General features: G+C 43.6%; 1 protein-coding gene across 3 annotated transcripts in view; it reads right to left on the bottom strand.

Annotated features, from left to right (window-relative positions):
* Positions 1-15,689, bottom strand: part of LOC149221192 (uncharacterized) — a 311,552-nt gene that overhangs the window by 184,610 nt on the left and 111,253 nt on the right. Inside the window, exon 4 of one of the 3 annotated variants that reach the window (XM_089385030.1) lies at positions 11,295-11,406. The exons of the other annotated variants lie outside the window; for them this stretch is intronic. Within the exon in view, the coding sequence (XP_089241156.1) occupies positions 11,310-11,406 (97 nt within the window). The 3' untranslated portion in view covers positions 11,295-11,309. Of the gene's footprint in view, positions 1-11,294; positions 11,407-15,689 lie in introns of those variants that run through there. 3 annotated transcript variants of the gene reach the window in all.

The following is a 15,689-nucleotide window of genomic DNA, read 5'->3' as shown; positions in this document are numbered from 1 at the left end:
CTTGATGGTATCCGCGGGGACTCACACGCCTGACCCTCTTCTACATCCCTCACGAGCGCAGTCGATTTTGCTGTCGAATTTCTGCACTCTGGGCATGAGCAGTAAGGGACGAGGAGCTCACCTGAGATATTTGGGTGACACTCAGCACACTAGGGGGGAGACTTTTCAGCGGTGGCATTGGGTTGGTATGTCAGTTCACAGCCATAGGTTAGGGGATGAGGTGATCATCTGCAAGGGTGGCATATCATTCATCACCGAGCCTACGTCTAGGGAGCTAGTCACGAGGGAGACGTGTCACTCTTTTCTCAGGGCATGTCGGGACCATGCATGAGCAGAGGATATTGGGTACGACAGAGGTCGTTTCCTAGTATGTGTCCGGGCTCCAAACCTTATATTGGCACATTATCGAGAGGGCGGATTGCAGACCGAGGGGAGATGGTTGGCAGGGACAGGAGGGATCCACATACCCTAAGTCGATTACAAGTATCAGATACAAATCTTTTGGTTGCATTAAGGGGGTAGTTATTTGGCACACGTGGCTTCCAGCAATCATCGGTACTACACAGTGGCAGGCACAGGGCAGATTAGCATGCATCAGATTAGCCCACGATATATGGAGCCTATATATTGATCACATGCAGGGACTAGAGATGAGGCATGGATGGATTCCTGTAGTTGTCAGAGCTATGTTGCAGCAGGTCCAACTAGGGGATGCAAGGATTCAGTTGATTGATAGATCACTCTATCTCGTGATGATCGAAGTCATGGTAGAGAGTGGTCTAGTTCACTCTGGGCTTGACACATGGGGGTACACAGTGACCTTCATCGGATAGCGAGGCAGGGTTTCTTTGTGGCTGCACCGGTTCGGAGTTAGATTCATGGAGATGTCGGGGCAAGATGTGTCTCACCTCTATCAGTATTCCACCATCGAGTTCCAGGAGAGGAGGATATTGTCTGTGCAAGATGGGAAGTATGTCATAGTCAAAGTAGCGCAGGATCAGCGTGGTGACACCACTCTGGGACTAGCAGGGAACTGAGGCATCACAGCTCTTCACAGCTCGATAACCTTTAGGGATGCGCTGGCTACTACAGGGGGAGATCATACAGATCTTCCATTAGGCTCTAGCGAGTCACTGATGGAGCAGGGGACTTCTGGTACCTGTACCGGATAGGATAGTGAGTGGACCGAGGGGAAGTTCATGTTCTACAAGATGGCCTAGGATCTGGGTATTGAAGGATTCTTTCATATCAGGACAATGCCGAGGTCAAGGACGATTCAGTGGCACATCTTGGACCCTAGCACATTTTGCAGTGACAGTGGGGAGCAGCAGTTAGAGAGGATGCTTGTTCAGGCATTGCTTGAGGACAAGTGATTTTTGGTGCATTGGAGGAGCTTGCTGGATGAGGATGCTACTTGGGAGGGCGAGCACATACTTGAGCATCCAACACTGAAGTTGCTCGGGGACAAGCAACATTTGGGAGGGGAGGATTGTAATGTCCCTAAATTATTTTGGAACAGAATTAATCTCTACATTTTGAGGCCAATTTTGTAGGTGATGGGGCCCATTCGATTTTATTAGGAAGCTAGACTTAGTAGAAATTATTTCGGTGTGGTTAAGTTATACATGGGGGCCACCCACACTAGGAGAATACGCATTCCCTAGTTCTATTTGCATGGAGGGGAAATCGATGGTTGAGTGAGGGACCCACGATGGAGGGAAAAATGCTCCATGAAATATATACAAGGAAGGCAACTCTCCTCATTATAGGATATTTTGAGATATTGAACTCAATCTTAGTTTCTCAAGCTGCTTAGCGAGGTTACTGTGCTATTTAGCACACGAGTGTCTCTGAGCAGAAATCTCAACCCTTGCTTCGGTGGACTTCGAGTGCTAGCCCTAGGAGGGAGTTCTTCTTCGTCTCATTTCGTAGCAGTGGCAGGGAGACAAGTTACAGCAAGCTATAGTCGAGTTCCAACAGTAGGGAGACAAGTTACAGCAGTTGTAGTCAAGTTCTAGCAGTAACGGAAGTAACATCGAGGAGGTCGGGTGTTGTGGAGGTAAATCCCCTCTGCAGACAGAGACGATCCCTACTAGCCCAGACCGGGTCTAGCAATAATCAAACAATGCTATCATGCAAGTTCCTAATTACAAATTAAAGGTGGATGATGAGAACCTACTTGGATTCCAACGCTAATATTCGTAGAAGAGACGTTGCTCTCGTTCCTTTGCCTCGGCCGGTCACGATCCCCACGATCTCCGTGATTGGACACCTACACATGCAAAGAACAAAACAAATACAAGCGTAAAATCCAATAAATGCAATTATATATCAGTCAGAAAAGATATAACTCAACATCAATCATAGGACAATGAGAGTGGAAAATAAAAAATAACTGGGGTACTCGCCAGAAATGGTGGGGGAAAATGGAACCATAATTATTGTCGTGTCGGCAGTATGTAGCTCTTGAACATGGCACTTATCTGCTTTCGTGTCTAGGTGGGGATATCTCATCTCATCTTGTTTTTACACTTGCCTCCGTGGGTTTGGGTGATCCTATTTGACCTCTCCTCTGCTCGTTGCCTTGTCACCATGACCTCTGTCCATTTGATGTCAAATACTGCCAAGTCCACTGTCGTGCCGCCGATATGTTCAAGAGAAGTTGACCTCTGCAAGATTACAACCTCCCTCTGATACCTCACATAATTCTGATTCACCACAACATTCTTCCTCTGTCTCGTGTCAATGATGTGGGAAACACTATGGCCCAGCTTTGATCAAGGTCACTTCCTGTCGACTTCAGCTCATTATCCAGGAAGCTGATCTAGAGACTCCCTTCCGGTGCCTTGGAGCCTGCATGTCTCAATGGCAGGTTCTTCGTGTTCGATGAGAGGTTTTCATCATTGGCCTCCGATTGAATGATTCTACGGGTGTTCGACGCCAGCTCATTGATTCGCACGCCGTAGATTGTACCTATAGTACCTTGAGGGCCATTGTCATTATTGGTGGTACCTCTTGCGTCTGTTAACAACTTTCACTATTGGCTGGTAATCAGACGATGTTCATGCATGTTCGACTTCAACTCATGTATTCACATGCTTGGACTTGTACTCTGTTCGGGTCGAGATGGAGCACAAGACCCTGGATTTTGTTTGTTGGAATCCAGGCTGCGTTTTGTGGATTATTATGATCATTACATGACTCATTCACTGGATGGCTGCGACCATGCCTGAGTCTATTTATCGATCCTCACTGGATGGCTGCGCCCATACCTTGGATCTGGATTCTTGTGTGCTCTATTACTTGAGATATCAGTTGTATTTCTTTACGCAGGTTCTCCGGCGGCAGTGTTTTCAGTTACGCATGTTCTTGTAAAAGCATTTCACCCCTCTCTCCCTCGGGCCTCATGCTTTAGGGGGCATCTGTTACACAGTAATTTGTCACCGTTTATCACCGTCCCTGTTTCCCCTCTCCTGTACATTGGAGGACTCATTCCGGGACCTGTGATAAGTGACAAGACCTGAAACCACTTGCATTATATTCCTCTAAGTGTGATCTACATATGCCCTGAAGACATCTCCTGCAGAATACCCATAAAAAGACCTCTTTTTGCATTAGCGCGGGTCCACAGTGTACTGCCCGCGCCAATGGGGGAAATCCTCTAAAAAGGGCGCGCCATTGGCGCTCTGTCTCAGAGTCGCACTCGCGCCAACCCAGTTGGGTAAAGTTTTTAACAAACAAGCTTCCGAAGGTTCTCCTTAACCCATTCATCAACTGAATCCGTGTTGAGTTAGGATGGTTTGGCTTCGAATCTCCATAGAAGGGAAGTGGTTTGCCACCTTTCATGGAAGCTTCTAAGTGATAAAGCCAATCCCATGGAAATTGTGATTGATCTTATCTCCTTCCCCTCTATCTATAAAAGCTTGTTCTTTTGCCTTGAGCAAGCTAGTTCCAGCATAGTGCCAGTGATAGGAAGAATTCCAGGAGTTCAAGAGATTGAAGTTGCAAGAGCCTTCTTTGCATCCATAAGGCCAAATCTAAGTGAGGAGATTCTTGTCACCAAGGAGAGAGAGGCTTGTTTCCCATCCCAACAAGCTTTGCAAGACTTGTGTAGCTGATCACCCAGCCAAAGGAGGATTTGACGTCAGAACATGGTTGTATTCTTCTTTGTTATTTATCAATAATAGATGACTATCATGCAAGTTCCTAATTGCAAATTAAAGGTGGATGATGAGAACCTACTTGGATTCCAACGCTAATATTCGTAGAAGAGACGTTGCTCTCGTTCCTTTGCCTCGGCCGATCACAATCCCCACGATCTCCGTGATTGGACACCTGCACATGCAAAGAACAAAACAAATACAAGCGTAAAATCCAATAAATGCAATTATATATCAGTCAGAAAAGATATAACTCAACATCAATCATAGGACAATGAGAGTGGAACCATAATGATAGTCATCTATTATTGATAAATAAAAAAGAAGAATACAACCATGTTCTGACGTCAAATCCTCCTTTGGCTGGGTGATCAGCTACACAAGTCTTGCAAAGCTTGTTGGGATGGGAAACAAGCCTCTCTCTCCTTGGTGACAAGAATCTCCTCACTTAGATTTGGCCTTATGGATGCAAAGAAGGCTCTTGCAACTTCAATCTCTTGAACTCCTGGAATTCTTCCTATCACTGGCACTATGCTGGAACTAGCTTGCTCAAGGCAAAAGAACAAGCTTTTATAGATAGAGGGGAAGGAGATAAGATCAATCACAATTTCCATGGGATTGGCTTTATCACTTAGAAGCTTCCATGAAAGGTGGCAAACCACTTCCCTTCTATGGAGATTCGAAGCCAAACCATCCTAACTCAACACAGATTCAGTTGATGAATGGGTTAAGGAGAACCTTCGAAAGCTTGTTTGTTAAAAACTTTACCCAACTGGGTTGGCGCGAGTGCGACTCTGAGACAGAGCGCCAATGGCGCGCCCTCTTTAGAGGATTTCCCCCATTGGCGCGGGCAGTACACTGTGGACCCGCGCTAATGCAAAAAGAGGTCTTTTTATGGGTATTCTGCAGGAGATGTCTTCAGGGCATATGTAGATCACACTTAGAGGAATATAATGCAAGTGGTTTCAGGTCATGTCACTTATCACAGGTCCCGGAATGAGTCCTCCAATGTACAGGAGAGGGGAAACAGGGACGGTGATAAACGGTGACAAATTACTGTGTAACAGATGCCCCCTAAAGCATGAGGCCCGAGGGAGAGAGGGGTGAAATGCTTTTACAAGAACATGCGTAACTGAAAACACTGCCGCCGGAGAACCTGCGTAAAGAAATACAACTGATATCTCAAGTAATAGAGCACACAAGAATCCAGATCCAAGGTATGGGCGCAGCCATCCAGTGAGGATCGATAAATAGACTCAGGCATGGTCGCAGCCATCCAGTGAATGAGTCATGTAATGATCATAATAATCCACAAAACGCAGCCTGGATTCCAACAAACAAAATCCAGGGTCTTGCGCTCCATCTCGACCCGAACAGAGTACAAGTCCAAGCATGTGAATACATGAGTTGAAGTCGAACACGCATGAACATCGTCTGATTACCAGCCAATAGTGAAAGCTGTTAACAGACGTGAGAGGTACCACCAATAATGACAATGGCCCTCAAGGTATTATAGGTACAATCTACGGCGTGCGAATCAATGAGCTGGCGTCGAACACCCGTAGAATCATTCGATCGGAGGCCAATGATGAAAACCTCTCGTCGAACACGAAGAACCTGCCATTGAGACATGCAGGCTCCAAGGCACCGGAAGGGAGTCTCTAGATCAGCTTCCTGGATAATGAGCTGAAATCGACAGGAAGTGACCTTGATCAAAGGTGGGCCATAGTGTTTCCCACATCATTGACGCGAGACAGAGGAAGAATGTTGTGGTGAATCAGAATTATGTGAGGTATCATAGGGAGGTTGTAATCTTGCAGAGGTCAACTTCTCTTGAACATATCGGCGGCACGACAGTGGACTTGGCAGTATTTGACATCAAATGGACAGAGGTCATGGTGACAAGGCAACGAGCAGAGGAGAGGTCAAATAGGATCACCCAAACCCACGGAGGCAAGTGTAAAAACAAGATGAGATGAGATATCCCCACCTAGACACGAAAGCAGATAAGTGCCATGTTCAAGAGCGACATACTGCCGACACGACAATAATTATGGTTCCATTTTCCCCCACCATTTCTGCCGAGTACCCCAGTTATTTTTTATTAACAAGCTTGACGGGGATAGCATATGCTTGTAAAGCGTCATCTCGACGGACTCCAATGTCATCAAGTTTTAACGAGTCTGACAGAGGAAGAACTCAGCGTCTTTTCATGTTTAGAGAGTTTGAAAAAACAGCAGAAAAGAAAACTCCAAGGGGGTCCTTTTTCGTAAAGTTGTGTCTCTCGAGCCCGAAAAAGTATAAAACAATGCTCGAAAGAACCGCCCGACCATTACGATCGAGGAGTACTTTTCATGAGTAGTGATTTCGACCGGAAAAAGTAAAAAAGCGATCAAAACCACGTCGCTTCGTAACCATTAACGAGCCTGAAACGACAAAGACCCGACAATCTTTTGTTTTTTACACGGTCGGAAAAGAGTTTAAAGACGACCGCCTCTTATTTCCATTTAACGAGTCAAGAGGGAACTCGGCAATCTTTTCATCTTTAAACGGTCGGAAAAGAGCTGAAAGCAGACCTCCATTTTTATTCTATTTAACGAGTCAAAAAGGGAAAATACTCGGCAATCTTTTCATATTTTACGAGTCAGAAAAGAGCTTAAAGGTGACTCATCCTAGAGGAACGAGTGGTATAAAGGGTAGCAACTGGTTCCGATAATGGTGGAACTGCTCAAAACATGTAATGGTCAAGAGGCTGGCTAATAAAACCACTCATCGTTGTGGTTCCTCGGGAAAGGTAAAACAACCAAGTGAAAGCATATGATCGGCCAAAGAGATGGTGGCGATGGAATGAAAACAACCAAGGCTCATCTAACAGAATTTAGCGGATAAAAGGCAATCACGAGATGTAAATCGGGTATGGGTTCATTTTTACACAAGCTTGAAACGAAAAACTATGCTTGTTATGAGTTCGCATGCCCCCAGCATAATGACGCAAATCGAGGTACATGCCCCCCAAGCTTCATTGCATTCAACAAAGTGGATGGAATGAAGGTTCACTTTCGAGATCTTGGAAAGACTCGACTTGGATTTTGCGAGATCTTAATCAAAGACTCGATTTGGAAGAGGAGTTGTTTCATTTTTTAACGAGCTTGACACAAGAACAAGAACTATGCTCGGGACTCTTTGTTTCATTTTTTAAGGAGCTTGACACCCGAAAGGAACTATGCTCCACCAAACCTAGTGTCATTTTTTAAGGAGCGTGACACTGGAAAGGAACTATGCTCCACCAAACCTAGTTTCATTTTTTAAGGAGCTTGACACCGGAAAGGAACTATGCTCCAACCGAACTTCATCATAATGAATAGAAAGTCGGGGCTTCCAAGATTGCCACTCCTGGTGGAAGGGAAACATCTTGGAAGTCAGGGCCCAATGCCCCCAGGACACTATGCACGATGGCAGTATCACTGGATCCAGGCATGGGATAGGTGGCCACGTAGTTGATCTGCGGTGGGGTAGATGCAACTGGTGGATGAAAACTAGGAGGGGACGAAAACGATGCAGGAGGCATCAGGGGACTAATGAATGACACTTGATCGATAGTCACAATTCTTCCATCATGCGGAAAGCAAACCACACCGAAAAGCGAAGAAACGAGGGCCCCCATGGCGTAAACATAGTCGCGACCAAGGAGAAGACTAAAGTCTAAAACACCTTGGGTAACCAAGACGTCTATATAGACGGTTTTGCCTCCCAAAGTAATAGGGAACTTTGGGAGAACTCCTAGAGATGGACAGGCTCCTCCGTCGAAGGCCAACAGATTCTGAGTGACTGGCCCAAGCTGCGGGGAACCTAAAGCTTGCCAAGTAGAGTTAGGAGAGTCATTTCGGGACTCAGGAGAATCTGGAGAGACGAGAAGAACATGGGCATGATGCTCGTCCGAAACAGAGTGATCGACGGGTGGTGAACTTGAGTCGACACTCTTTCTGACCAATGGTTGGTCTGGAACAGGCTGGGGACAGCCGGGTTCGGGAAGAGGAGGCTGGACAAGAGAAGAATATGAATCAATCTCTTTATCAGCAAGGGAACGATCTGCGGCTACAGAGAGACGTTGATAACCAACGGGAAGTTGGGGTGAAAGAGCTGTAAGACTTTCCAAGACAACGGAGGCTTTATCCATGAGTGGACAAAGGTGAAGGGGATGATTGCCTTCACAAAGTCTACAGGGGATTTGAATCTTCCCTTTTCCCTTACCATTCCCAACTGATAAGGTAGCATCGCCGTGAGCTTCAGAGGACAATGAGGGGCGGGCCGGATCGTGAGACCATACTTCTAGTACCCTGGGAATGCCAGGACAATCGCGAAGAAGATGGTCCTCCTTGCATAATCGACAAGGAAACTTGACCTTTCGCGGAGGAGCGGAAAGGGGCCCGACTTCAGGTGTACTCGAGGGGGTAGCTGCACTTGTAACCTCTCCCTTAGGAGCCTTCTTCTTCTTCGTCTTCTTCTTCTTCTTCTTAGCCGCCTGGTTACTCGAATCGAGACTTTCACTAGGTGAAGTGGAAGATGAGGATGTAGAAGTGGGCGTAGAAGGGGAGAGATCCACCCCAGAATCAACATGATGTTGTTCAGGTGGAGGGACGGATTGACTAGACGGTGAGACGGCAGGGACCAAAGAGGTTGAGAACAACCAAACCAGCAACCCAACAGTTAACCCTGGGAGGGGCAATGTTGCCATATAAGGAGCACCAACATTTCCAAAAGGAGCGAAATGACCAGGGTTCCCGTCAGAGGGGATCCCTGGGTTGGTGAACCCCGGAAAAGTTGCCATCAAGAACGAAAAGAAGCCTACTCAAGCTAACGCAAACAAGATCTAACCAGGTAATGTTAATTGCGGCCAAATAAATTTTAAGACGCAAGGACACAACTTGACCTTTTCATGTTTTAAGAGTCGAGAAAAGGACAAAAAGATGACTCTAGTCTCCTTCGAATGTTTAGTGAGCCTGAAGTGACAAATGCTCAGATGAGCCTTTTCGTTTAAGGAGTCTAAAAAGGATCAAAAATGACTACTCTGGAGAGCTAGGAAAAAAGGTTTACCAAACAAATCCATAAAACTGCATATACACCTTGGCAGTCATATGAAAACCAAGGACTTCCCGTACGGCAATCAATCTTCCCGAATGTTGTGTTCGGTGCGTTACGGCTTGTAAGGCGGCAGACACGGCTTCCTGTGGATAAGGATGATAACCTAGTGGGGTCTCCCCATATACTCGACGGTACGTGGGAGCTCAAGTCCGTGCTAGACCACTTGTTGCATCACGGAAGGAGGAATCACCCAACCTTAAGTGAAACAAAAGTGACTAGGTTTAACGACACCGGAGCACGTCTCTAGCCTAGACCTCTAAACAGTGAGCGTTATGTTCCAATGCGTTTTTAAGTTCATTCAGTTCATTTTACGGTTGATCTTTGATTAGGTTTCGATTTCCAGGTCCTACCGTATGTAATCTCTCACAATTCCCTAAATGCAAGCTATATGCCAAAAGGTACCATTTCGTTCGATGAACACTAACTACGAGAGAGTTGAGAACTTTTCAATCAAACAAAATGACCATAAACAATCAAGAACCACTCTAATGCAGCTAATGGCAATAAACGAAACTTTTCTTTAAAGTCACTAATCGCTAATAACAACGAAAAGCTTTATTTTCCATTAACTAATACAAAGCAAAAGAGATTGTTTGTTTCTTTTTGATGGCAAAATGCACTAAACAAATTTTGAGAAACAATAACAAAGAGTAAAAAGACAAATTTCACTCAATGAAAATACAATCAAGTCCGTAAATACCAAGGCAGTCCTTCAGAACCAAGAGAAGATCTCAAAGACCTCAGTGGGCCATGTAATCTAAGCCCAAAACGAAGCCAAGCGAAATCCAAGCGAAAAGAAGAGAATCACTCGAATAACGCAATAAAAAGTTTAACAATCACTGAACAAGTGCAAGAGAGTAACCAAAAAGTTGACTGGACCAACAGAAGACCAAAACTCCTAAGGAAGGCTCGATGCACAAAGCCACTAGATGCCCTAGGGCTAAAATGTGAAATCGGTGGAAAATGGCAAACACCCAAAGTATGCAAATGTAATCTATGCACACTTTTCATTCATATCCTGAAAATGAGAATTCGAATTATGCAAGTGTGATCTATGCAAGAGAATTCTCATACACATGATGATTCTAATGTGATCTAAGAACCAATCAAGTGCAAATCAAGAAAAACGGGTGTGACTCGTGAGTTCCAAAGATCATAAACTAAAAACACTCAAAGGCGATTAACACTCATACACAATTTAGCCCCCCCCCCCCCCCGGCGAATGAGGGGGAAATTTTTTTGCAAAAACAAAAGCAAAAAGATGCAAAATTGTGAAAAGACTGAGACAAACCTCCAAGTAATGATCAAAGGAAATCAAATTAATAATTTGCCAAAAAAACTCAAAACCAGTCAAACAAGACTCTGACACACTCAAGTGATTGAAAAAGGTGTAGCTAGACACAAAACCCAAGCTTGGAAGGCTGCAAACAAGCAAACTGGAAAAGTTCACAGGCCTGGCGCGACTGTCAGGCGGAAAACTAGCGCCAATTGAGGATTGGCGCGGGCTGTACACTGGCAAGTGGCGCCAATTGGCGCGACTGTCATGCAAAAAAGAGCGCCAATCAAGTTTGCTAGCTTAAAAATAAAAACAAGCAGTCCAAGGCTTGGTCGACAGTATCCAGACAGACCAGGCAGCAAGAGACAACAGAGCATCCAACCCAGAAAGCTATCTAAGCAATCAAAACAAGAGAAACCAAAGAGACAAGACAAACTCCAAGTTGTTTAGTCTGCAAACCAAACCGGAGATTGACTGAAGTGGCTTTGATCTACTTCGCTAATGCAAAGCAATAGCGTTTCGAAGGCTACCTGGCCGTACTTCAGGCTCCGTCTAAAGTTTGCAAATCAAACAACAAGCTAACTTCCCCAGCGGAGTCGCCAAATTGTTGTGGAGATAAATCCCCTCTGCGGACAGAGACGATCCCTACTAGCCCAGACCGGGTCTAGCAACAATCAAACAATGCTATCATGCAAGTTCCTAATTGCAAATTAAAGGTGGATGATGAGAACCTACTTGGATTCCAACGTTAATATTTGTAGAAGAGACATTGCTCTCGTTCCTTTGCCTCGGCCGGTCACAATCCCCACGATCTCCGTGATTGGACACCTGCACATGCAAAGAACAAAACAAATACAAGCGTAAAATCCAATAAATGCAATTATATATCAGTCAGAAAAGATATAACTCAACATCAATCATAGGACAATGAGAGTGGAACCATAATAATAGTCATCTATTATTGATAAATAACAAAGAAGAATACAACCATGTTCTGACGTCAAATCCTCCTTTGGCTGGGTGATCAGCTACACAAGTCTTGCAAAGCTTGTTGGGATAGGAAACAAGCCTCTCTCTCCTTGGTGACAAGAATCTCCTCACTTAGATTTGGCCTTATGGATGCAAAGAAGGTTCTTGCAACTTCAATCTCTTGAACCCCTGGAATTCTTCCTATCACTGGCACTATGCTGGAACTAGCTTGCTCAAGGCAAAAGAACAAGCTTTTATAGATAGAGGGGAAGGAGATAAAATCAATCACAATTTCCATGGGATTGGCTTTATCACTTAGAAGCTTCCATGAAAGGTGGCAAACCACTTCCCTTCTGTGGAGATTCGAAGCCAAACCATCCTAACTCAACACGGATTCAGTTGATGAATGGGTTAAGGAGAACCTTCGGAAGCTTGTTTGTTAAAAACTTTACCCAACTGGGTTGGCGCGAGTGCGACTCTGAGACAGAGCGCCAATGGCGTGCCCTCTTTAGAGGATTTCCCCCATTGGCGCGGGCAGTACACTGTGGACCCGCGCTAATGCAAAAAGAGGTCTTTTTATGGGTATTCTGCAGGAGATGTCTTCAGGGCATATGTAGATCACACTTAGAGGAATATAATGCAAGTGGTTTCAGGTCATGTCACTTCTCACAGGTCCCAGAATGAGTCCTCCAATGTACAGGAGAGGGGAAACAGGGACGGTGATAAACGGTGACAAATTACTGTGTAACATCGGGTTTCAGTCGCAGGGAAAGGAGCAGTAAGAGGGCTGAGTTACAGCAGCAAGAAAATAACAGCAAGGAGGTTGAGTTCCAGCAGCAGGGAGACTAGCAGCAGCGCAGAGCAGGGAGAGTAACAACAGCGCAGAATAGGGAGAGTAACAACAACGCAGAACAGGGAGAGTAAGAGCAATGCAACCATTGGAGTGAGATTTGTTGGGGCAACATTTTCCTGGGGATTTGGAGCTGGGGAGTTGGGAGATCATTTGGAGGCCATTTGAGGAGGATTGTTGGAGCTGGGAGTGCATAGATTGACAGGATCAGTCACAGCAACAGAATTCGTATTTGGAGGAGGGCCAAGCTATGAAGGGTCAATTTTTGAAGGTTGGAACCAAGGGAAACCCTTTCTGGGTTTTTCTTGGTTTTTGGCAAAAGACACACTCCTAATTTTATAGAATTTTCTGGGAAGACTTGAGGGGTCAAACAGGGGTCCCAACTCAGCCAGCAACTAGAGGAGCTAGGGGGAATTTGGGCCAAAATTCCGAGGTCAACATTTGGCCAATTCCTTCGTGGGTTATTCTGGGTTTCTTGTGTAGAGGTTGGGATTAATTTCCCAGAATTTTCTGAGCAATAGGGAAGGCTCTAACAGCATATCATTTCAGGCAACAACACCTTTCTAGGTAGTAACAACACAGCTCTTGGGCTGGATTACCAGCAAATTTGAGGAGGGTGTTCCATTGCTCATTTTGGGCTTTTACTAGCTTGCCTAGAACAAGCCTGGGTGCACACATTCCATCACCTTGTTGTACACCTCTTCCCATTTAATAAAATGAGTAGACAGTGCAATTTGGTTGCCAATTTTGTGGTCTGATGGTCTGATATAATTTTATGGTGTTGTTTTTATTGTTTGCTTTGCATAGCACTATTTTTCCTAGTTTGGAACATTAATAGATGAAATTGTACCAGAATAGGAGCTAGTAATCACTGCATTATTGGGATTGCCACCTACTTGGAGTTCTTTTGCTTCAGGTCTCAACAGCTGGAAAGAAGCTCCTACCTTCGAGCAATTATGGAATGCTTGCACCCAAGAAGAAATGAGAATCTCATTAGTATCCAACAATGAAGAAGACAAGGTTTCAAATGCATACTCCGCTTCTCACAAGAAAGGAAATTCCAAGAAGCCAAGAGGACCAAGAAGGAACTTCGATATGTCCAAGATAGAATGCTACCAATGTCACAAAATGGGTCACTATAGAAGTGACTATCCTAACAATCCGAAGAACAAGAAAAGAAACAGAGACCAAGCCAATATTGTTGAAGAAGGATCTCCAAAGAAGAATAAGCCTGAAGAACTGGATATAAGGGACTTACACTACTAAGTCCTTTGATCTAAGCTTTAGTTATTTCATTTTTTATTTTTAGTATTTATAGGTTTAACATATTTTGGAAAAACATTTTTTATTTGTTCTTAAGGTTATAGGTTTCCCTCAAGCTTGGAGGGAGCCCTCACCAACCTCCAAAGATAAGTATCTTATTACCTTTTTTTATTTTTAGTTTTCCTTACTTATCTAGTTTTGCTTGCATTAAATACTAATCACATTTATATTCATATTTTCCTTGTTTAAGAAAAACTTGTTGAAGACTCGAGGAAGAAGACCTCACAAGACAAAGCGTTGGAAGTACAAGGTATGCTTTGAACTACAAGTTTTTGCTCTCTTCATATTCACTCTTGATAAACTATTACTAACATCATTGTGTCTAGCTTTCTTGAATCTTAAAGATTCTTGATTGGGTGATTCATCATTAGATAAATCTACCTGCCTCATATCTTTGATTACTCTTGTGGAACCCTAAAAAGGTTATTTGTGGAAACCCTAACTTAAGGGTGTATTGATGGAAATGTGTGGAACGCTAGCCTACTTAGGGTTATTGATGAAGTCTAGAGAAAAATGCTTGATGCTTTGATAATGTCATGTTTGGGGTTTTGGTATGGTTATGAAAACCCTAACTTGTTAGGGTTGAATGGTAATGTCTGAAATGCCAAATTAGTAATTTAGGGTTTGTTATGTTTTGTATTGAAACCCTATGATCATTAGGGTTTAGTAGGGTGTATAAGAAAGACCCTTATAATGTCCTAGAAATGAAATCCTTGGTATATGTGTGTTTGTCCGATAGAAACCCCTGGTATGATCAAGTTTGTTATATGTCTAATGTCTATTGATATTTATGTCTTTGGGTTTGACTAACACATGTTATGATATGCTTGTGCATGATGATGGAATCCTAGATGTATGTGTTGACCTAATTGTTGATGGTCATGAGTCCTAGGGTTTGGAACTAAGCCCTAGTCGAAGTTTGATTCTCTAGGATGATAGTATTTGTGAATTCTAGGGTTTTGTAACTAAACCTTAGTAGAAGTTAAAATCTCTGATATATGATGATAGTGTGATAATCTGGGATTTATGAAAAGTTGATAAAATCTGAAATTGTATTGTGGTTGTTGAGAATTAGTAAAATCTAGGGTTTACAACAAACCCTAGTGGAAGCTAGTCATGTTTTAATTGCGCTGTAATTGGTTTTGATTGTTAAAGCTCATGTATGAACTCTAGGGTTTCGCACTAAATCCTAGTAGGAAGTCTAACATATGAAATCTAAGATGCATTATAGAACTATATTTGTTTAAATTTCTTCTAGGGTTTGTAGTAGGGTATGTCATACCTCTGGAAGAATCATTGAAACCTTAGATGTAATGAAGGTTATTATGAAATTCTCAAAGTCTTGATGACATAGTGTAGGGTTTATGACAAAAACCTTAGCAAGAAGTTGAAAGGTATGTGTCACTTGTTTGTAACTAAGTTTGGGTATTTAATGTCTAAAGTTGAATGCTTCCATTATTATATGACTCTGATATGGTTAACTTCATGCTTCTATAGATTTGGTTGTACTTGCTATCTAAGTTATGCAGGTACTCGTAAGTAAAGCTAATATGATAAGCATGACGACGAAAGTTATGTGAATAACTCTGATAAGAAAGATGGAAGCCATGAAAGATTCTCCAATGTCGTAGAAAAGAAGAGGAATCTCCCTAAGTTAAGAGGGATCTTGGATGAAAGAAATCTTCCCAAAGTTAAGAGGAAGCTTGGATAAAAGGAATCTCCCTAGTTGAGACTCGAGAGGGAGGTCATATCATAGTCATGATCGACACTTTGAAGGAAGAAATTGGAGAATGTATTTTGAGGCACTGCTGAAATGAGAAAAGTCGGATCTATTTAGAATATGTTGTAGCATGTGAAGTAGGAAAAGAAAATGTACGATTGAGGAATCTTTTGTGAAGATTCGTTTGAAAATCCTACTGTAATAAATTGAGAAGCAACATCTAGTTGTCTGGATGACCTCAGAGGTTTG

Source organism: Pinus tabuliformis, chromosome Q (assembly GCF_031772625.1).
Source record: "Pinus tabuliformis cultivar Carrire ecotype Pingquan chromosome Q, CPIR1, whole genome shotgun sequence".
Classification (NCBI taxonomy): domain Eukaryota; kingdom Viridiplantae; phylum Streptophyta; class Pinopsida; order Pinales; family Pinaceae; genus Pinus; species Pinus tabuliformis.
This window is presented reverse-complemented; position numbering and strand designations above follow the sequence as displayed.